Source organism: Cloeon dipterum, chromosome 2 (genome assembly GCF_949628265.1).
Source record: "Cloeon dipterum chromosome 2, ieCloDipt1.1, whole genome shotgun sequence".
Classification (NCBI taxonomy): domain Eukaryota; kingdom Metazoa; phylum Arthropoda; class Insecta; order Ephemeroptera; family Baetidae; genus Cloeon; species Cloeon dipterum.
Window position 1 is genome coordinate 27,253,213 of NC_088787.1, and position 24,080 is coordinate 27,277,292.

The window sequence follows — 24,080 nt, forward strand, 5'->3', positions numbered from 1 at the left end:
ATTATGCTCACTGTAGCTTATTAAACCAGTTTAAATAATAATATGTAAAAAGATGCTAAAATATACATCAGTTAACATGCATTTCGAACAAAGATTTGCCTGCGTTATTTTCAATATAACTGACAGAGTGTAAGAGTAAATGAGTGAAAATTTAAAACAACAAAAATAACCATCATTGCAACGCTTTTCTAAAAATTCAAATAGGCGGGGCCCGGCACCCCAGGGGGTTGGTGGACTACTTGTATGAATTTATAAAAGCATCCTGGAATGCAAAATTGACACTATTTTGAACAAACAGTTGAATAACTGATTTATTCAGATATGAAAAATATTGTTTAAGAACGAATAATACACATATTTATGAAGCATTAAAGTGATTGTTCGAAAAGCGCACCAGTAACATTAAAAAAAAAGAAAATATCCTGAAAATTCAAACATTCAAATTTTTAATGGTAACAATAATCGAACACTTTAAGGAGCAGTTAAACTAAAATTGAAAGTACAGTAAGTAAATAATTATTTTCTTATACATAACAAAGGTGTAATTTGTAGTTAATTTCTTTGCAACATGAGTTTAGCATTTTGTAATAAAATAAGTTAAATTTTTCCCACCTTGTAGCGCAATCAACGGTCGAAATTAAATTAAAACACGATAAGCGCCTGTTTCAAATGATGCCGCAGAGGTGCTAACTGACGCAAAAAGCTCGTTACCATGCACACGCTGACTAATTCTCCCGTTTGAGCCCGATGATAATGAGAGAGCATACAAAGCGAAAAGTGCACCAAAAGAGGCAGAAAGCGCCGCGGTGCACGCGAGTGGAAGGAGCGCGTGGTCGGAGGCGGCGCGTCTGCCGCCCCCGTGCGGAAGTAGGGCGGCCGCGAGAGAGGAGTACCTAGCTAGCGGATGGCTCTCAGGTAGTCAGCCAGTCAGTCAGGATGCAGGTGTTGGTGCTGCTGGTGGTGTTCTGCCTGATGGCCAGGGCCGAGGAGGACTCGCCCTGGCGCACTGTCAGCTCTTCGGGTCGCAGGTACCTACATCCTCCGGCTGTGCCGCACGGCGCCTCCACCAACCCCGCTGGGGTGCCCCTCGCGGACAATAAGATGATGGTCAGCTCCAGCCCCGTCGCTACCAACTACTACCCGAGCAGGAAGGATCCTGACGAAACGATAAGCACCAAGGTAGGTTTGGCGTAAAATGTTTTAAACCCTTTTATCATTTGAGAGTTCGTTGAACTTGTTCAAGTTGCTAAAAATTCTAAAATTGTGAACACGGAATAACAGAGATACGCGAGGTTTGATTTGACAGTTAAAACGTATAACAATATGCAAAAAAAAAATTAAGATAATCTTTGATGCTCAAAATCGAGATAAGGATTTAATGGAAATATTGCTCAGTCTACGGCCACGCAGTTAGCACTTTTCGCTGCACATGAACGGTGAAGACAGACACAAGAAAAGTTGAAAATTAGTTTAATTGCAAAGCATTCCTGAATAACAGTTATTTTTGATTACTTTTATTTTAGCTTCAAAATTAAATTAAATGAAATAAGGCAAAATACGGTCCCGTGACCACAAAATTTAATAATAACCCACATTAAAAAGATGCTCGAAAATAAACTGTATTATTGTTTATCAGTAACAGATTCAAGACTAGGGAGCTGATCGAAACACTGACGAATATTTTTATACTTCAGATTTCCTCTTTTCAAAGAGTTAAAATTATAGCAAATTTTAACTAAAAAAAGGCAAAATGACTCATGTGCCTGATTATTGTTGCTTCACAGTCTAGAGACAAAATCCAGCAGTGTGTAACAAACCACGAGCTTAATTGCGAGTGATAATTGAGCGGAATTACCGCACTGCAAAACTGTGTCATCGCATTGATTCTCTCGTAGAGCGACACGAATGCGGCGCACCAAAGACGGATATTTACCGCCAGTAAAGATAATGAGTCAATTTTTCAATCAGCTTCTGCGATCAGCCTGGAGGATAGGCAACTGTTCAACACGCTGTGCCGGCTATGAGCGGCGAATATTGTTTCCTGAAGAAGACCAAACCGCACGAGACGAATGTTTTTGCCCAAATTACGTCGGTTTGTTATCGCGGTTTGTTTTTCGTCAAGCGGCTGTGATTGCTGTAAACCGATGGGCGCGCAATAGCTATTTTCTTGACTCGATTAGTTGCGTTGAATTGATTTCTTTGGAAAGCTGCAACAAATCTAAATCTGACAACCGATCGCCATCCTTCCTGACACAATTTCAATGAAGCGCGGAATCAGACGAAAAAGCCCGTGTGCGGTCAACTCACTTTTTATCGTGCATCCCGTTCTGGGAGGCAACAAACCATTTTTTCCTTTGCCTAGGCTTGGGATACTTTAATCCAGGCAAAGACACGAATTCCTCCACTGAACAGATATAGCGCTGCCCACCATTAAAGTCGTTGTAAGAACGACAACAAAAACAACAATGGGAGTTTAATGTTGATAAGCAAGAGCTTGATACAGAGCAAGGAAAAAGCGCTTCGTGCATAAAAATACCGTAAACGACAGTTTAATTCGAGCAGCAGGAACACGAATCTACTGAATATCCAATTCTCCATTTCTCCTCCTTTAAGAATTATTAAATGGGTAGAATGTGACTTAAGGGGAGAAAATTTATTTCCAAGCAACGCTTCAATATTTTAACAGATTTTTCCTCATGTAGAGTAAGATAAAAAAATTAAGAAAAAATATGCGGGCACCATTAAGTTGAATTGCCGTCACAGCCTCATTACACGAGCAGTGTGCTCAACTGAAACTCGAAACTATAACATAATATATTTTAGCGAGTCTAAGCATCTCCTGATCAAAAATTGCTACCGCAGTCAAGCAAAAGCTAATCCGCATGCACGCCTTATTTTTGGCACAAAAATGTACACATTTTAATTTGAGGCGAGAGAATTAACGCGGAAAATAATTGAAACGAAACCGCCGTTAGCTCTTGGCGCTTACTACCTTTTGCTGCATGTACATTTTTACGCGTGCTTGAATAAGATATGGAACGGCAGGGCGTTACACAAACATAATGCCTCTTTCTTACTCACAACCTACCGGATAAGTGCTGAGAGTATGTGTCAGTGACGGCGTAAAACGCGCATACAAATAAACGACAAGCACAATTTTGATGGCGTAAATTATGGCCCAGCGTTAAAATAATCGTCTCCGGCAGCTAACCCGCTTTATTGCACATCCACACGAGCTGGCAGTTAATCAGGAAGCTTACACGCTTGTGTTCGTGACTTCTTGACCTGTATTTTGATCGTAATTTAAATGGCGAGACGGGCGTGCATTGTTTTCGGTTTTAATTACGCCTGTCAACTCGAACCATACTGAATGGTTCTTTATTAGCTTTGGCTGGATGATGCATTACTCAATTGTTTGTGATCGTGGTGATGAATCATAAATGCTGATGGAAATTAAAAATGAAAATGACATCAAGTTGAAGGAAATCAGAAGCGAAAAATAAGCATTTTATGGCTTCTGAAGAACATGTTTTGCTCTGCATGAACGCGAGCGGTGTTAAACTAATAAAATAATTAGATCGCCTTTCAATTTTTGTGAGAAAATTTTTATATAATACTGTACACCTAATTTTTATATTGCTCCTAAAGAATATGTATGTGAAGTTATTGCGAACATATGCTAGTCGAGATTCCAGCATGATAATTAATGAAATCACTGGTAAAATAACTCGAGCATGAAATGTGTAAGCATGCACATTTCGGAAAGCGAATGCGCAGTTATAATTTTAATGGTCGTCTGCTAGCAAATTCCCTCGATTTTAATTGATGGTTTGCTCTAGCAGAACAAAGCCCGGACCGTAGAAATGCAGTGGGTGGAATGTTTGAATGAAAACAAGAGGTTCAGAGTCGTGCACGCACGGCAAAAAGTTCACATTGGCGGGCAATTTCGGCAACGAGGGGTCCGAAACAATCGCGGAAAAAACAGGATAAAAGAGAGGTTGACTGGCGCGCGCCCAAACGTTAATAACAATCATCTCGGCAGTCAAGTGGGCGCCTCCGCCGTTGCCGCGTGCATTCATTAATTGCGCGGCGGCATCGACGAGGCTGGTACCTAGATAATTGAATTGTACCGCAACCAGCGCGCTCTCGCAATGCACTTCCCGTGAAAGTTAAATTTGGCGTTGAGCTGTGAACGGGATTGCGAGCTGCAAGCATAATGGATGGCTTTGGAGCATCACGATAAGGGGTCAAAGGACACACCTCACCTCTTAATTTGCTCCGACGTGCTATCTGACTTGGAAACATAGAAAAGGGCGCACTGACTGGTCCTGCAGCGACGAGACGAGTGGAATTTCTTACGAAATTGTGAAAAGATAGACGAACAAGGAAATGCTAATTGCCAGGTGAGAAAATAGTGCTGATGATTTTCAATCGTGTGAGAGAAACTTGACCTCTGCGCGTTTTCGGCATTTCACGACGAACTAGTTAGTTGATGAAAGAAACAGTATATATTTTAGAACCAATTAATCCCATATATGGTTTAAAAAGAAATTCCTTTGGAAGAGGGAACAATTTAATTTAAGTAGACCATTCCATTCTTGATTCCATATACCAATCAACTAAAATAAGCCACATTAAAACAAAAATTATCGGAAACAAATTATTTATTATGTGTTTTATTCATCATAGTTTACATGGCTCTTCCTGGCCCTGAAAAGTTCTCTTTAATTCACCAGTTAAGTTGCCAAAGCCCCTTTGTGATTGAATCTGCCAGCGGTTACTTTTGATTGTAATGCACTTCCACTACAATTTAAGACTTAATTCTGCTGCTGTACATTCTCCTCTTAAAATTATTTCTTTTGATGTTCTGAAAACAAAAATCAGTCCAGCCATTTGCCGTAGGACCTTCGAGGTAATTTTTTTATTCCAAAAATTTGATTTTCGAGTTTCCATGGCGATTGGCTGGTCCGATTTTGGTTTTCAGCATATCAATCTAAATCATTTTAAGGACAGAATGCAGAGTGTTGGCGGCTTCGTACACTAAGGGATTTCACAAATAGTGAATTGAGAAAAAATGAGAGAGTGAACATAATGAATTTTGCCATTTCGTTTGTGCCGCATTTAACAGTTATTTTATTTTTCGGAAGCGCTTTCTGTTGGTTAAAAGTGCTATAAATAATGTAGCAAATGCTCGCAAAGTTTTAACATTGGTGTTGCACACAGACAAAAAGCGTGCATCTGAAATTCAATCTCGTCGGACACGAACAATTGTCGAGCAACGGCAAAAACATTTCCACTTTTACGCTCTCCTATCGTCGCAATTACACCCGGCTCGAATCATTTAATTCAACTCTGCATCATCAAGCTAGGAAAAAATGAATACAGCGGCTGCTGCTGAGAATTTCCTTGAGAAAGAGAATTTGTTCCGAAAGGGACGATTGCGCACGAGCTCTCTTGATGTGAAAGATCAACGGACGCGGACAAAAAGACAGACGCGAGAGAGAGAGAGAGAGAGAGAGAGAGAGAGAGAGAGAGAGAGAGAGAGAGAGAGAGAGAGAGAGAGAGAGAGAGAGAGAATACTCGAGAGAGAAGAATTGCATTTATCCGCTTCAATTGGACGCGAAAAAACTAGTGCTGAAAAAGACTGCTTGAGGTGTTTTATTATTTGTGCACACACAACACTTGCGACGGATGAGCTGCAAAATCGGCTGCAGAGGACAGTGACCAAGAATCGGTCAAGGACCTATAGCCACCGATCAAATCGAATGTATTTTCACTTTTTCTCACTAAAGGTCACTCACTTCGGTTTTGAATCAATTTTGCTCCTGACAAAGCACAAATATATCCAACTGCTGCTGTTTGGAACTGAAGGCTTTTTTCACTCTCTCGCATGGACGAGTTAGCGAGATGAAAAAAGTGCAGAAGCTTTGCATGGAAATATTATTCGACAAACAGTCACAATGGAAAATTGGAAGCAGCCAGCAGTCAGAGTCTCTCCTTCATATTTTTCTTTCAGCGAAGCCACTCTTGAAGAACGCGATTCAAATCTGATTCCGATTCGTGCGGAAGAGATATTATGTACCAGAGTGCGCGTGTTATAACTGTTGCATTCGAACGATGCCGCTTTTGCTTATGAAAGTCGACGAGATGACAAAGGATTCGTTTTCGCACATTCCGACACCTAGAAGAATGGACGCTTTCTGCAATTCATATTCCTATTTCTATTGTAACTCAGGTTCACAAGGTTTACTTTTAGTTAAGAGCGAAATAATTATATTTGCTTTTTCGTTGGCTTTTCGAAGGTTGCTGTGTGAATTTGATTAGCGAGAGCTAGTCAGGATTTGCGTCCGGAGTGGCAAGGTCAAGAAACTGAAACGAAAATATTTTCCTTTGAATTCTTCTGGGTTAAAATGGAGTGATTTAATTTAATTTAGAAGTTTTGTTCGAGGGCCCTAATTAGTTTTAAGTTGTGTGAAGAGCCCATATTGATAGAATAAATAAATTATTATATAAAATACCAGAATGAGACACATGAAATATGTGCAGATATAAAATGCATTTGAATTTAACATTTCCTCACATCAGATGTACATAAAAATGGGCTTTATATTTTCTTATGATCAAAATGAATGACTATTTGAGTCACACAGTTCATAATGGTCTTGGAGAAACTCTGCACCGGCTCATCAAAAATACCCATAGAGATCAGTTGAGCAGACAGAATTTTACAACAACGAATTGTCCAAAAGCACCGCTACGCCGTTCTCATCAATTTCTTTTAAATCTGATGTTGTTAAACGCTTGTTATGGAAGACATTTTTCCCAAAGCAAACTCCAAACAATGATCATTATTGGCCCGTGTAATTGAGTCTGCGTGTAATTGAGTCTGCATGAAAGCAGGACCACACTCCTCAGCTGGGATTTATCTGATTGAATGTAGCGCGGAGAAAGGTGCCCCATTCTAAGCAAAAGACAAACGAAATTACGCACGATTGTTTATAGGCTTCAAGAAGCAAGCCTAAAATCCCTCGTGAATCGCTCTAGAGAAAACAATTAAGATCGGGAGTCGCGGAAATTTATTGTGTTGATAATAAATTTATTATTCAACCCTCTCTTCCATTGCCTATCAATGCAATAAATTATACTCCGATTGAAATAAAAATAACTAATCTCTCCAAAAGAACACGACTTCTTTCGCTGTGTGAGTTATTACGTAGCGGAGAGAGAATACCGCACGGCACTCTCAGCAAACAATAATAATCCACACACACACATATAGCGATTTCATCTGCTGCAAATCGTGCAGGTCTAATTGGATTTCTCCGCGCGCATAGATCAATCCAGCGTCGATAATGCCCGCCGTTTTGATAAATGGGTCGGCCCGAAACCAGAAACCAACGCGCGTCTGCAGTCACTCACTTAAGTTGGCATGCGATTCCTGAATGCAAACAGAGTTACAAATTTATTGCTGCTCAAATTGAAATGTTCGCCATGTGAAAAGCCACTGGCCGACATGTTTATTTATGCGTCTGTTTGTTTTGTGATCAAAAGAGGAGCGATGCTCTCAATTCCTTGAAAAACACACCATCATCGCAATCGCTTCAGGTAATGAGCCGAGGAATCTAAGCAATTTTGCAATTGGTGCAGAAAATTTTAATATTGCCAAATGATAGCAGACTTTGAACAGATTTTTGTGTGCAGGATGGTAGTTTCGTTGCGGCTCTTGTGCAAAGCTGACGCGTTTAAATTGAGAAATTATCAGATTTCGGTCCATAATGAACTAGCACTTGGCTCGCACGTTTCTGGTCAAACACAAATTGGCAACACGACGCGCGAAAATCATACGCGCGAGGCATAAATTACGCGGCTGCGTGTGGCCCAACTGTAAAAATAATTAAAAAGCCTCTCGTTTGCCGTATGTTCCGCCAACGAAATCGTAAATTCTGCAGTGGAACCGATTAGTCTGCTGGCGTGCGTAGGCAAGTTCTTGTTACTTGCAAACTTCGCAATTAAGTGGCAGCTTGTTCAATACAATATTGTTTTTTCGGCAGGAAAGCGCCGCTGACGCATTCCCACGTAATTAATAGTGCGGTGAAAAAGTGCGGATTTTAGTGATGATTATAATAAGCGAGTTACGAATGCAAATTGGCGGTTCCTCTTGCTTTTGGACGCGGAAATCACCGCTAGGTGGTTCCCACAGTAAAACATACACACACGGCATACGACTGCGACGCGTGTGTCGAGCCAGCTTCACAGCTTCAGTGCACTGTTAACCTAAAGAAACGCGCATTTATATACGTCCTTCTCAGCTCATTATAAGTGTGTGTACATTTTTGGAACCTACTTTTTGCATTTTATTGCCATCTTGCTGTGCAAGCCCCTGGAAAATAAGTCGTATATATTCGTCCATTAAAACATAAAAAATGTCGGTTGACAAGATAAGTAGAGTTGCAGCCAAGTGGGGGATTCTTCGGTTCTACTGAATAATATCTCCTAAATGAGCTGATAGACTCGATACAATATGGCACAATTTTAACTTTGATCACAGTTTTATACCATATAATTGAAACTGTTGCAGAGTTCCCACTTAAACTAGTTTTTTAAATAACAACTTAAGGTTGAAAAGTTAAAAGGGCAGAAAATAGATTTCTGACTTGTGAAAAAAGCGCTGAAAATTACATTAAATACAAAAGGATGAAAATAAATTTAAATATTTCCAACGGTAAGAATTGGCAGATACCCATAAATCAATCAAAATATTCAGAGGTACTTCACAGCTAATTACATCACATCAACGAAGCACGTAATTTTTCGTCAGCAGACAACACTTCCTGCACGCTTCAAATTACCATACACACCATTATTTTCGAATGGGCCGTGCAAATGAGACTGTGCAGAAAATTAATCCTCGTATGCAAATGACGCTGGGGAGTCAGTGGCCGGCGGCAAGAACGAACTAAAAGCAGGCCAAATGAAATACACAGGCGGAGGAGGGAAACACATAGAGCACAGCGAACAGCGAGTGCGTGGGTCTGAGGCGTGATTTCCAATTGGTAATAACACCCTTGCATTCATTGTCTGCCGGCCAGCCGAGCGTGCCTAATGATTAATAAAATATTTACGCCAAAAATACAGTTAGAAAGCAAAAAAGGTAGATACGCAGTTATTGAAAGTCCACCCTCGCGTAGGGTGCGGTCGCCGACATTTCCTTTGTAGTTTTCTGGGTGCATATGCGTAAGACCTACGGAACAACTGGCCTTTGAAAATTTCAGCATTAGCTCAGAAGTTTAAATATTTAAATACATTTTAAATTTAGAAACAGAAAATTTTTATTAATCGTACAAAGGCGTACAAAAAAGATTAAAAATACAATAAAGCACAAAATAGTTTGAAGATATAAGCAAGGATACCTTGTTTGATACAAAAAAGTGTATTATCGGTGCAACGGACACTTTTAATTTGGCATGGATAAATGTTTCATGGGGGGTCTTAAGCGATGTCAATCACTTTTTTTAAAATCAATACATATCTCTTCTATATCACGCAGAAGCATATTTCGAGATTTGTGCAAGTGACACAGCGCAAATTCGTGGGAATGCTCGTGAGAATTGAGCGGCGGGCGAAATGGCACTTTAACTGTAGTTTTACTATAGCCATCAATCGCGCGACTCACCTGCGATGCTGCTCATTGTGCGGCCGAAATATTGGGCGAGTGCGTCCGTTTCTTACCTCGTGTGCCCTATGTCAATTCATAGAAACTCAATGGGAAAGTCTCACAGTCCGATGGCCGCGGAAATAATGCTCTCAGGCCATCAGCTCCTCTGGGCGGCACGCGGACGCGAGAGGTGCTTGGCCTCGCAGGATTGACGCCCGGCACGCGGAAAACTCAATCGCCAATCAATGCGTACGGCTAATTTCTGAGCAAAATTTTAATGTTAATCGGTGATTAAGTATGTCTCAAGCGCATCGTATAGCCACTTGAGCGAGGAAATTTGGTAACTGGGGCAGAAATTTTCTGTAAATACATAATCCGGTTCTGTTTAATTTCCGTAAATGTGTATTTAAGTTGTTTATGATAATGAACTTTCATTGGGTTAAACTTACATGTAAAAATAGCAAGCAAATTTTCAGTAGAAAAAATTAGATAAACAATAAACATCTAAAGTGTTAGTATGAAGTAAGTGAAACTGAGAAAGAAAATCAGGCGACCTATTTTAAAACTCTTGGCACTCACACGCAGCAAGGAAAGCGGCAATTTGGCAGGTTTTCAACAATTTAATGCTGGCAATAAAGACAAGCGGCAGCAATTTCAGATTTACTGTCTAGACAGCTGCTTTTCACAAGTTCCAGTAGCCTCATATGTGCTGAGAACAAGCTAATTTTACAACGGATCTAATTAAATTCAGTAAAATCTACGAAGCTAATCTCAAGAGTGTGTAAATAGCAAAACAATTGTGAGTATGCACACGCCGAGCGAGAGGATATTAAAAACAATAAACATGGAACAATCCCGAGCGCGGCGCCGAGTGAGAAAGATGAAATGGATTCGCGGCCACAGAGAACAAAACAGCGCGGATTAAAAATGTGCGTGTGCGCCCGCTGGGAAGAACAAAGGGTGCAATTATCAGCGAATTGAATCTGGCTGGATGTAGAAATAGTAATAACAACGTAATCAAACGGCAGACTGAGAGAATCCGCAAAGAAGAAGAGATGCATGTGAGAGAAAAGAAGCAGAGCAGCACCCGATGCAAATTACTCGGGCGCGATGCACCAGGAAGTCGAGCCGCCTGAGTATATAGAAATACGCGTCGTGGAATGATAATCACCGATAATCACCCGACGCACAGGGCAAAAACTCAATCAGATAACGCGAAATAATTGGACTGCTACATGCAATAACGATCGGCTGCCAACGCGCTCATTACGCTCGATATGTATACAACAGCCCCAGAGGCGACAAATCGCTTCTTTTTTTAGTTTCCGTGCACAGAGAGAAATAAATACGACCGAGCTGACGTTGAGTACGTGGCTGTTTTCCGCTCGATTTAGGGAAACGGCGCAAGTCGCAATTAAAATTGCGCATGTTTGCAGAAAAGTGAGCATATCCGTGCCATTTGCCGGCAAAACAATGAATTGCGGCTGTTCAGCTCTCCCGTGCTTAATTGGAGCGGATTTTTATGATTATTAAAGTCGTGCGCAATCATTAGGACTTCCTTCAGCTCCTGCTGCGCCCTGACAGCCGGCCACTCAGTGATTAATTACCATCTTCCCGACCTACCTGAGACGATGTTAATTAATATTATACACACGACTGAGTCTTTTATTGAGGATCAGGATAATTTGTCTTGTGTCTTATCTTATCCATTCACAAATCCATTTCAAGATCGCTTAACTATTAAAATACTATAAAATTTCCAGTTAAAGTCTTTCCTTTCCATTTAAAATCAAATTTCCGTAAAATGTTACGGTTAAATTTCGTCAAAAGTTGCCTTTATTTATTTATTTTATCTGAGAATGTGAAAATTGTATTTAAATTGGTTTAATTGATTGTTCAATGTTGAAAGTCTACGATTTCGATCATGCTGGGAAAACTTGCTTGGTGAGCATTTTAAAGTCAAGAATTATCTCAACCTGTTCCATTATCCACATTCTACTGGGTTTTGGCAGACGGATGTTAAATTTAAGCTAAGCGGAATTCTGTCGCCCTGTTAAAAAGGCTGGTTTTCCAATCTTTCTTAATGAGAAATTTACTGTTTTGGGCTGCAAAGTTCAGCCGCTTATCTCTGTAATAAGCCAATTGATTTACGGCTTACCCTTGTGTTATTCAGAAACTTGTTCCACGGCCTTGTTTAACACACTACCAAATGAGATAGCCACATTGCGACACAGCCAATCAGTATAGTTTATTCAACAGGTGGAAGGCGTTGGCAAATAGATGTATTTAGCAGGCTCATGAGTACAGGTGTGAAAGACTCATTTTTTTTAAATTTATAATTCAAGACTGTCAGTTCCAGTTGATTTAAATTTCTCTTGAGAGTATAAAAATAGAAGTCTTTTTCACACAGCTTTTCACTTAGCGTGACCACAAAATTGGCACCACCTGGTTTATTCTGCCTAGCACCTATTTTTTCCCGGATTATTCTCGGCAAATTGACCTCAAACTAGCAGACAAAATCTGCTTGTTAGTAGCAAAATCTGGAAATACTGACTCGCAGTGGTTTTGCGCGGAAACTTCAGGTCCAAGTCCAAGTTTGCTTTAATCGTTTCTCGGAGAGCTAGCACCTGCACGCCAAAAGAGAAAGAAAGTATACGCACACGCAGTAGCTGCTGATGAGGAAAAAAGGACGCGCGGCCTGATGAAAGGATGAGACGCGAATGTGGAGCAGGCAATTAAACAAACAGCTCCATCAGAAAATGACCACAGCAGATTCGCCATGGACAAACAGAAGCTACGGCGGTAAAGGTGAAAGCATTTTTTGCGCCACCTGTATTGCCTGAATCGCCGTATTATGACTGACACACATCTGGCCCAGTTGGCGGCCGCCGGAAATTGGGAAAAAATGAGCAAAGATATTATAAGAGATTAATTCGGTAGCCGAGTGACGAAGAAAAGGTTATCTGGAGCACCTCCAAGAGAGCAACCTGCTTGCCCGTCGTCAATCAAGTCTTTGTGTTTCTCACTTTCTGGACGGCGTCCAGCCGGGTGCGTGTCGTCATCCCAGAGCAGTGCATTATTACCATTTGTGTGTCAGTGTTTCGCGGGCAAAGGACGATAAAGTCCAGCTTTCAGAGAGACTGACGAATGTGCCAGCCAAACTTCAATAATTGGCAGAAGCACTTCAGTAATTTCATTTAAAAATCTGAACACGCATTACTCGTAAAAAGCGTGAAAAGAGAGATTTGTTTTTCATATTTTGTGAGCCATAATAATTCAAGTTCTGCTTCCCTTCTTCATTGAATTATTATTTATGCATGTATTGCTTTTGGAAATAATAAATTAACCAGATAAAAAAGTTTTGACCGATTTTATTTTACTTATAGATGAGAAAAGCAATATAACGTAGAGCGAAACAAAAATCATGGATGCTATTGTCCTCATATTTTCTAGACATGAAGATATTTAATTTTATCTGATAGCACTCTCGCCCCACATTGATATTCCGAGCAAGCAACAGAGGATACGGCCTTTGAATTCGTAGTAGGATCGTTTTCAATAGACTTTTGACGTTGAGACTTTTATTCCGATATCTAACCCATTGTGACAAATCTCGCTCTGATTTGCGTGCTGCGTGAGCGATTGATCGAGTGCACGCCTCAATGGTTTGCGACCGAATGTCGGTGAGCATAACGTTTTCCCCGACAATTCCGTTAATTTTCATAACTCACACGCAGTTTTTTATTCGGAGCTACGTCACGCCTCATTTTGTGTAATCGTATTCGCATTAACATGCACTCACTTGGACTATCACGTGCGTGTTTGTGTTTCTCTCTGCATGGCTGTGTGCTCTGATCAACCGCTTGACGGCCGGAATTTCGACCAATTTGCGTGCAGGCAGACGAATTCGCGAACTGTCAAATTAGACTGTGTGAAAAAGCGGCGAATTTCGTGCTACACCCGTCGTAGCTGTAAACGCGCGTGCTGCTGTCACTGTTTGACTCAAATGAAATGAGATTCCCTTTGTTTATAATTTGTGGTTAAATTGGCATGACGCCGCCGACGCAGCCCAACGTGCACGATGAATGTAGGTGCTGGCCTGCAACGTCTATCTAGATTTCTGTCGGCATATGACTTCATTTCCACTACAATAATTGCTGGCGAACCGTAAAGATGGATTATGTTTAATGCCATTTAAGTCAAATGCCAACAATATTGTGTAACTCTAAGCGCCAAGATCACACACGTCAAATTATTCATAACAATTTAAATAAAAATAAATAACACCATAACTTAACGCTATCTGATACCTAGATGAGAGTTGTACACATTTCAGTGTTTAATAAATGCATCATCATAAATTAACGCTACAATAGAATCTATTTTTATGACACTTATTTTACAAGCACACAGTCTCACTCAATTTGAAATTAAAAATGAACTCCACTTTGATATAAACGCAGGGATTTGTTTCGAAAACTGCCCAATTATTCTTTAAAAAATTATGCTACGTTGGTAGTTCGTCTCCAAATACTAACCGCATCGATTTATGCGATCCAATCTATAGATAAGAAGCGTGGAGTTTAAATTCCATCGACGGGAATTATCCAATTCACAATTTATTTGGTGAAAAGCTTCGTGTTTTGGACGGCGCAGCAACGGGATTTCGCTGGTCCAGCACTGAATAAACATGACACCGAGAGGCAGCAGAATATAATAAACGACCGCGCCGGGAGGAGTCGTGCAAGTTGAATTAGATTAAATGGCTCAATCGCGCCGGTGAATTATGCACATTTATTTACTTAACCAATCACGAGGCCGAGAATTGCGGCGCGAACCACACGCGCTTTGTGCCCGCAAAAGAGCGCTTCGAGTATAACTGTACCTCAATTATGCAACCGTCCGACAGTATTGTTGCCAAGTGCAACAATCGTGGGCTAAATTGCGGCCAATCACGGCCCATTCACAAATAAAATGAAATCATGACTCCATCGCCGAGGGACGAAATCGCCGGAATTTGGGCAAAAACGTCTCTGACACATGACATGCAATTTGAACCTCGGCGGCCGGGTACTGTACATTTGCGACTGGCTAGCTGTTCCTAACTTGGCTAACTGCACGCGGCCGTCCACAAACAAAAGCGGGGAATTGGAACAGGACTCGACGCATGTCAAATTTTGTTTACATTAATGCTCGGATTTTTGACATAATAATAAAATAGCCGATGACGCGCTTTGTGCTTAACTAATAGAGCCTTTCCTTCCCTGATTAGATGACATGCGATTTTGTCACTCACGCGTAGCTGCAGCATCCTGGGAAATGGTGCACGGCTCATTAATATTGCATGGCAAGCTTATACAAATGGTCGCAAAGTGGCCTAGAAAAATATAATTTTGCAGAGTAATGTGGGAACTTGCGCATGAATTTGCATCTCCTAGATTATAATGAAAAAAGAAAGCATTTTCTTTCTCTTTTGCCTAAAGATGAAAAGATATTTAACAAAATAGCATTCAATGAATTCACTAAAAAACCAAAATGCTATTGAATTACTTAGATGACTGACATTAACTGCCACGTGATTTTAAAGCAAATCCCGTCGGATATTAAGAGAGAAATATTTTGACTGTGGTTAGATCAATTTAACTCCTTTTCAATCAATGTTCGTTGCCAATGTGTGTGAGTGTGCTCGCGATTTTTTAGCTTCACTAGCAAAGCACATCAGATTTCAATCTGCTCACTCAGTGAAGGAAAAACAAACTCACGCGTGCTCGACGAAATTTGCACGGCCGACCCATAAATCAAAGAGCCGTTGATCCATCGACGCATCGGCAGCACAGAAAAAAATAAATCGGACGGAAAGATCGATCTGCGCGTGTAATTGAGTGCACGATTTAAATGGCCGCTAATTCGCGATTGACGCCTCTGAAAATTAAGTCGGCAAAAGCCGCAAAATCATGTGCTGTAAACTCCTCTAATTACAGTTTCGGCCGACCTGTAATCAGCAGGCGGCGATCTTGTGCGAGTTTTCTTTTCTTCCGACTCTTCAGAGGGAAAGATGTGCTTTTGATAAAAAGGAGAAAAAGTCGGTAACAAGCAAGGCCATCAAGCTTAATTAATCGTGCTTGTGTCGATTTTGGTGAGAAATGACACAGTTTTTTGCGGAATTCACACGTCCTCCTCCTGGTGCATAATACATCGTTCAATTAACTTGATTCCATTATAATTTCGCTGTACAACGCGTGCCATTTGTGCTAAACGCCGCATGCTTGAAAATGGCGGTCATTACCAGCTGGGCGAGATAATCTTCAAATTAGTTGGGAGAACACGCGCTTGGGAGAATTTGCTCTGCTTCGAGCAGCATTGTATTCAAAGAGGATTATGACAAGGTGAAATAGGAATTTGCATTCAGCGGCACTGACCACTTTTTGTTGCACGTGGGTAATTGACTGGAATTTCCTGACACTCTTCATTAAATCGAGTGAAAAGGTGTGTAATTTATTTCAGCAGATTCAAAGCGAAATGAGCTCTGGGTTTTTAGTAGCACTTAGAAGAAGATTCCGACTTGGATATAACTCAAAATGTCCTATTTTCCCAAGATCAAGCTGTAGATAGCAAAGTCAACACTGCATAATTAAGAAATAGAGGTGCTATAGTCATTAATTTTAAGGCACAATTTTCTTTTGTCCAAATCATATCCGGCCCTTTATAATTTTGCACATACTCAAGCAGCGCACTTAAGTCCCACGAGATGTTAATTGATATTTGGGGTCAGGCGGTAGCACTGTGTAATTTTATTATGAAAGAATACACACACTCACTCGAGTCATGCGCAAATTGCTTGAAGAAAAAAAATTCGACGCACTGGACGCCCGTAAGACTCAGCGAAATGTGAGAATTGAGACCTCAAACTGGAAATTATAATGCAAACAAGTAGTTTTCCCACGTTTATCAGGTGAGACGATAGTGTGTGCCGAATTGCGCCGCCAGCCATATTGCGTACGGCGCTTTTTGCCTTTGACATTCCACCAGCTGAGCCGAAAAAACGAGCTCTATATAACTGGGCCAGCGCCTCGAAAGGCATCCATCTCGGCCTTGTCGTGCTCAAGTGACATCACTCACGTGTGCTGCAGAGTGCGCCGGGTTCATCAGCCGGATGCACCTGCCGCACACAAAATTCTTATTTTCTAAACAGATAATGCAATAATACGGGGCGCAACAGCTCACAATCAGTGAAACGTAACCACGCGCGAGAATGCAAACAGTAGGACGAAAATGATTATTTATTACATTTACTACTATAATTAGTGAAATAAAGAATAAACACTTCAGAAAAGCTTTGAACAAAATGACGTGGACAGGAGAACGTGTATACCTGTGTAATACGTTATGATGATGACTTGTACAGGGAAAAAAACAAAAAACGTCAGCGAAATACATTATTGCTCAAGCACTGAAACCATAACACAAACAAAAAAGCCAAACCACGAATTTTGACGACCATCCTGATTTTCACCAGTCGATGTTTTGGATCATTTAAAGCAACGCAAGAAACTTAAAACCATAAATCATCAGATAGATGCCAATTTCACAATTCAAATAGTCTGCTGTTAATGTTTTACATTCACTTTGCATTCGCGAAAGAAACCTGCGACTCGTTGCGAGAATGAGAGTAAAAATTCCAGACGAAACCAGTTTCATGCTCCGTGATACATTTCCATTTGTCAAAATGCGATACATCCAAATCCAAGGACTAATTAACCATCGATAAATCGATGATTGGTAAAATCCACGAATATCGAATAAAATGAACTGAGCTAGCGCATGAATTTACACCAACCAACCTGTTCCTTAATTGAAGATTTGTACCACATATTACGAACAGATTGAAGTCTATAGCTAGCATCATAAAGTGCAATTGATAAAATCACGATCACACACCTCCCGGCGGTCATAATATTACACCCAGAGTAAAAAACCTGATAGGATTCTTACTTTATCGAGATCGATAATTTTTTCCTTGTTTGATCCAATCGTTATTACACGCCGTATAGTACTACTCTTCTTTTAATTTATGTCGAGCGCACATTTCTTTATATATAATAGGCCACCTGAGTTTGCATTTCCCGTCCGTTTTACTGTGAGAAACGTCTCCGTCATAAAAGCGTGTGTAGAAATAAAGCACACAAAGCATGAGGTGCGTATTTATGTGTATCACAAGTAGGGAACACACAAACATTCCGGGGAATTTTGTGCCATTTTGCAAAACGTTGTTGATATACGTGAGATAGGCGATCCTTTGTTGTTTTTCTTTCGCATTTTCAAATTTAAATTCTGGAAAATGAGGAGGCCACGAACAAAGCTTGCGATTTTGCGTGTACGTGGCGACGACTTTATCTTTAGTACAAAGGACATTTTCAAGGAAGCTAAAATGCTAAAATTAGGGAGCTATTTACATGCAGAAATAAACTATCCTGAGAATTAAAATTAGACGAGGACCTTATTGTCTTTGCTTTCTTAGAAAAATTTATATTTTTAACAACTAACAATTTAAAAAATATAAAAAAGAGTTGAACATTTCAATGCAAGAATATTAAGTCAAACCATCCGAGCTATCAAATCAGCCCGTGGGTTGTCTAGTCGTCTAGTTGTAGCCGCACGGAAACACGTTTTAAAGAGCAAAGAAGCTCTTACTTCAGAACTTGATTTGCATTTTTCGATTGCATGCTCTGTTTAATACGCACGTCGAGCATGAATGTACAACAAACAAGGGCCGAAAAACAAACAAGTGCTCGCATGCATCACCTGTTGATCGCGCACTCTGATGTGGTGATCAGCTGCGAAACGGCACTTTGGAACACTTAAAACTCAAAATAAAGGAGACTCTGGCATAGGAAAAAAATAATAGATGGACGGTGTCCTGCGGATCGATTGTGCGCGGATCAGCGAAACAAAATCTGCCTAATGAAGACGCAAACGATGAATTGCACACGTCATCTGCAGGGAAATGGCACATCCCGCAGAGCACCATCTGTCCAACAATGGTCTAAATTGTTGCAAGCGTCTAATTGTTGTTTCGTGTTGCCACGGGCGTCAGTTTTTTCCTCGCGATTAGTCCAATATGTATAACTTTTTGCTTAAGTTTCTAGTCTGAATCACACGCAGACTTCCGAAAAGTTGTACTTTACTTGAAGAAAAAAATAATCTTTTCACGAAGAAGCCACACATCGCCGCGGTTCAATGCGTTGATGTTCTTTACTTGTTATTCAAGGTTTTGATGGTTTTGAAAAAGAGTTATGACCCAATTGATTTTTTCTGTCACAAATAAGCAACACTTATAAATATATTTTTTCATTTTTTATTTCAAAAAAAAAAATAACAATCATAAAGTTCAATTTTCGATCAACTATGTACTAAAAGCATGAATATTAAATCATTTTCCCTCAAGGAACAATATACCGAGCCCAATTCAAGATTTGAGTTGAATCAATTAATATAAACATCAGTTTGTTTTTAAGTTTTGAGTAAAATATTTTAAATGACGATATTTTATCCAATATACATCCTACTAAATTTAATCACACTTCCTTTACTGTTTACGATCAAAAGTGCATGGTAAATTCAAAATATTCAAACACTAAAATGCATCTTAGAGAAATTGGCGAATATTCTAGTAGCGCTCCAAGGAATTAAAAACTATTGTTTGAGAACCGACTTAGGAGTGGAGCTGGCATGACCAAATTTGCAACTCACAATCACTATAGCTGAGATGATTAATTTCTTTCCCCTAATTAAGAACGCGCTTTGTACAGATGGTCAGCGGGAACAATAGCGGTTGGAATGTTATAAACGAACGAAAAGTCATTCATTAGCTGTTTTGTTATGAACTTGATTGCATTTTAATTTGTGCGCTTTGTTTTGTTACAGGGAGAGCCAGGAGACCCAGTAGCCCTTGCACAGCCCACCCGCTATCACTACTACCCCCACAATCAACATGTCTATTTGTTACCTGAATGCGCCATCCAGCAGGTATATTTATGTTTTCACCTGTATGAACTTCGAGTTTTCTGATTATGAAATTTGAATTATTTGTGCATAGTGATATTGCAACATTAATATCAATGTCATCACAATCCAAAGTCAGATTTAAAATAAATATAATGTGAGAGGAATTTAAAAATTCAAGTTTGCTCCATTGGTTTGAATTTAAATAATGTGCTAATTGAATTATTTTACATTTAAGGTGTGCAACGCTGTTTACGTGCGTCTGAACTACACTCAGCCGTTGTGCGCGTGTCCTGCGGGGCACAGAGACCCTTGTTCAGCTAGCCTCAGGTCAGACGACTTGCATACTACAGAGCTCATCACAGATAAGAGACTCGGAAAGGTAATCTGTTTCTTTCGATTGATAGCTGTAAGTACTAATTATACATATATTATAGCCCTTGACATTGGTGAAGACTTGCGAGCCAGTTGCGGAAATGCGTGAGTGCAGAGCACCTAGAGACTGGTCTCTACTCGCGTTGCAGAACGTCAGGACGGGAAAATCGCATTACTTGGTTATATGCAGATGTCCAGGAGAAAATGCACTTGGTAAGGAAATCAGAAAGCTTTGTCCATTTTATTATTTCAAGTGTGATGCTGATATAAAATAATTTAAAAAATTTGGGTTACTATCAATTCCATAAGTTTTAAAAACAGAACTATATAAAATTATTTCAATGTTTTCCCCTCATCTAATAATGAACAAATGAATTATGTGCAGAGGGCCCCATGAGTCATGATCAACCAACATACGCCAGCGTCCCCGGAATTCGAGTATTCGGAATGATGTGCGTCCGACAAACCGTGACAAAATTCAGGGCAGCACGCCCTCTCAGGGTGCGGCGGCAGCTTTTAGGTGTGTAACTTTCAAAGTAATGCTCTAGTGAGCTCAATTTACAAACAAACTCCCTTTCAGGACCGAAACCATTGTTCCCGTGGCACCGAGTGCGACAGATGACCGACAGATTGGGCTGGAGCCGATGATGGCCATCGGCCGCTGGGTTATGGACTGGGTTCCGACTGACTGGCAGTCTCTTAATGGTGTTGTTTTTCCCCTCCCTCCCCCTCATCTCATGTAGATAAGAAGTTCAAGTTTGAATCTCTTGCGTAACTTATTGAAAATTGAAACTCTACACGCCTAAATTATTGCCTAGTTCATAATGATTAACTGGTTAGTTAATTTATACGCGACTAATTTTTAGTTCAGTGAGAACAAATGCCCATCTGAGTTTTTGTGCCTGACGATGTGAGATTGTGTGCGAAAATGTATATAACAAACAATACACTCGTGGACCTGAAGTTTGGTTAGGTCAAAGTGATTGCTCGACTTTTATTTTCTATCCCAACCTGAAATTTAGGAAGAAAAAAAGGCTGTACTCACCGAGGATGTCTGCGTTAGCCAGAATGTTGCAAGTGTACATAGCCAGCATGAGGCGCTGAGGCTGCGACTGGAATGCTTTTCGACAGGCCTCTTTTACTGCAGACATGAGCTGTCCAGTTATAACTTGACCCCTGAAAATAAACATTAATTGGTTAAAATTTAATTTAACATATTTGGGCTATTATTTAAGTTTTTTAACAAGCATATTATAAATAAGAGTCAAGATACATTATGCTAGGTGAGACAGGATAGAGTGGAATGATCCAAATTTTTCTGCTTTCGACAAATTAATGAACTTGCTATTTAGCACTAATTTTGGTGAAGTATTTCTACAACCATGTAGATTATCCGAAACAATATGCTGAAGATTCCTTACTCTTCTTTGAAATCCTGGACAATGAAACAAACACCCATGAGGGGCTCTTCACACAAGGGTCCAGCAAAGGTGGCCAGCTGGAAACCATTGATGAAGGTACTGCCATAGGCTCCTTCTTCTGTCCAAACGCTGCCTTTGTGACCCTCAATTCGGTTGAGCAGAATGTTGGGGCCACATCTGCGGGGCCCAAAGCTCCATATCCGATCGACAGTGTCAATTGGCCAGTTGGCATCAGCGAATGCAGCCCTTAATTTTTCCTTTATTTTAAACGGGTCCAGTCGCAACTGTTGTCTACTATTTTCCAGAAGACTGGTAATTTCGGTAGGCAGAGGGACAGCCTGAAGTTTTAGGAATGCTCCTTTGTTGGCGGTCCAAACCTCAATATCTTTAACCTGAGAATAAAGGCAGTTTTGTAGAAAAAGGAAACAAAGTTATTCAATTTTTACCATTGAGGCGTCAGTGATGGCTTCATTTACCATGTCTGTTTTTGGCGGCTCAATGATGGTTTCTCTGAACTGGACTATTGGATCTGACACATTCAGTTCAATGTTTGCATACCTGTGAAATAGCAAGGTAAGCATTAGTCAATGATGTGGTAAAATCAGTGTCTATTTGTTAGAATTTCAAAAATATTTGAGAGTGTATAGAAAAATGTGCAACTGAAACAGGATTAAGAAATTGAACTGCCATCAACGTGGTACATCTTGGTTATTTTTCATAAATTTAGTTTCATGTGATTTACTATTCTCAAGATTTTTAAAAGCTATAGTTTAAACGTTGATTGATGCAGTAAAATGTATTTGCATTTTTAGATTTGGCTATCAGTATTTTTTTACAAATACTTATATAAATAAAAAACAAAGCTAGAATATAAATTAAGAAATTGTCAATTTTCTAAAAAAAAAACTTAAAGCACTTGACATAATTATAATATGAAACAAGATGTGAATATGATATTATGGGCCAGTGAGACATAACTTCTCAGTCACTAATCTCAAATTTTGCATTACTGCCCTGATAAGTTTGTCAGAGATTTCTCCTTTGCTGCCTTGGCTGCCTTTTAAAAGGAAAAGCTGTAATATTTTAAAAATCTCCTCTCTGCTAAAATGACTTCCAAATTTTCTTTTACCTCAGTTTGAGGTCTTCAATGCATCTCTGTAAGTGCACTTCTCCCACTGTTATAATAACGTGCTCTCCAGTCTCTTGCACAAGCACCTGAACACATGCATCAGCCTGGTTTAGCAATTTGAGCCCTCTGACAAGACGCGGCATTTGCTTGGGCAGTTTTGGCTCCAATGCCACGCGCAGAATTGGTTCTGCAGCTTGCTGCAGCTCTGTGAAGGCTGGGCAAGCAACAGTGGTTGACAAAGTAGCACTTTTAAGCACTTGTTCCTCCAGGCCTCCGATTCCTAGTACGTTTCCAGCTGGGACGAAATCCACAGCTTCCAGCTCACGCCCCATTAGGATATAGAGATGAGACACAGTGACAGGAAGAACATGAGGGCCAACATCTTCCCCAGCTGAAAGCTAATAATCCGATTAATTGTAACGTTTAAAGACATGGAAACTAAAAATAAATAAATACAGCGTAATCAGTTTGTTTTTGGGTAAACTTATCAAATTCAGAATGGTTAAAAAAGGAAAACCCCATGTTGGGTAAATTTGATTCACCTGATTTTACAATGGTTACTACCACAAGTGAAAAGACGGGCATGGAAGGTGTAATATTAATATGCACTTTTCCAATTTGTTATGCCTGTTTGATTGCTTGTGTGAGTAGCAATTGTAAAATCAGTAGAATTACAAATATTAAACCTCTGCTTAGCACATCCTGTGGGTTATGAGCTCTGTAAGTCCAAAGAACAACGCCCAGCAGATAACATGAGGCCTGAGTGGCCCAAAGGAGCTTGAGCTCATTGTGGCCATCTGTTAGCCTCCCCACACAAAGTTATATTTTTGAAACACCAGACATTCGTCCCTAAAGCCGCTAGAAAGGTGCGAAATCCAGCTAATGGCAAGTCGGTGCCTGTGCGCCTCCCAGCCAGTTGAACTACTTGAGCATTTTGAGTCACCTAATTACCATAATCTGATATTAGGTTAATGAAAATGTTGTAAAGATGCGAATTTTTGACAATATGTACAATTTGCAACAAATTAATTTGTGCCGATCCTCCTCACTACTTAGTACTGGAAACTTCCAGACGTTTCTCAAGTAAGTTCCAGGATTTCAAGTACCAGAACATCCAAGTCCAATTTACTCTGACCAAATTGACTTTAATTAATTATTCAAGTGAACTGACATATATTTACTTTTCCAATTAATTCATGATGTAATAATTTACTGTATATTCTGACAGTAAAGATAAAACCAATTGCATTCCAACTAATGTAAGCAATAAAATGTATAATTCAAATAAACTCTTTTTGTTCCTTTTTTATAATAATTATATTTAAAGGTACTCAATAAATTAAAAGATTTTAAAATTCGAAATTGCGACATGAAGTTTGAGCCCTAGATTTTAGGAAACCTTGTTCATTGTTTAAAAAAACCAAAGTAGTTGAGTTACTTGGCATGTTGCGTGTTTCAATCATACAACACCAACTATGAAATTAATCCGGAAAAACAC

The 24,080-nt window shown here is 39.9% G+C and overlaps 2 protein-coding genes across 2 annotated transcripts in view; one reads left to right on the forward strand and one right to left on the reverse strand.

The window, feature by feature from the left end:
* Positions 1-24,080, reverse strand: part of LOC135937925 (elongation factor-like GTPase 1) — a 76,539-nt gene that overhangs the window by 49,615 nt on the left and 2,844 nt on the right. Inside the window, exons 9-12 of the mRNA XM_065481282.1 lie at positions 22,583-22,980; positions 21,900-22,011; positions 21,454-21,845; positions 21,078-21,208 (exon numbers count right to left, since the gene is read on the reverse strand). Of these exons, the coding sequence (XP_065337354.1) occupies positions 21,078-21,208; positions 21,454-21,845; positions 21,900-22,011; positions 22,583-22,980 (1,033 nt within the window). The remainder of the gene's footprint in view (positions 1-21,077; positions 21,209-21,453; positions 21,846-21,899; positions 22,012-22,582; positions 22,981-24,080) is intronic.
* dsx-c73A (doublesex cognate 73A) lies at positions 906-21,015 on the forward strand. Its single transcript, XM_065481285.1, has 6 exons — positions 906-1,179; positions 19,580-19,681; positions 19,896-20,039; positions 20,095-20,245; positions 20,418-20,552; positions 20,613-21,015. Exons 1-6 carry the CDS (start codon positions 937-939, stop codon positions 20,678-20,680), a joined length of 843 nt encoding a protein of 280 aa, XP_065337357.1. The 5' UTR covers positions 906-936; the 3' UTR covers positions 20,681-21,015.

Excerpts from the sequence above, each read along its gene's own strand:
- dsx-c73A (XM_065481285.1), top strand. The coding sequence starts at position 937 with ATGCAGGTGTTGGTGCTGCTGGTGGTGTTCTGCCTGATGGCCAGGGCC. Across the intron at positions 19,682-19,895 it reads CTGAATGCGCCATCCAGCAG|GTGTGCAACGCTGTTTACGT; the intron begins GTATATTTATGT and ends TTTACATTTAAG. Across the intron at positions 20,246-20,417 it reads TCCAGGAGAAAATGCACTTG|AGGGCCCCATGAGTCATGAT; the intron begins GTAAGGAAATCA and ends AATTATGTGCAG.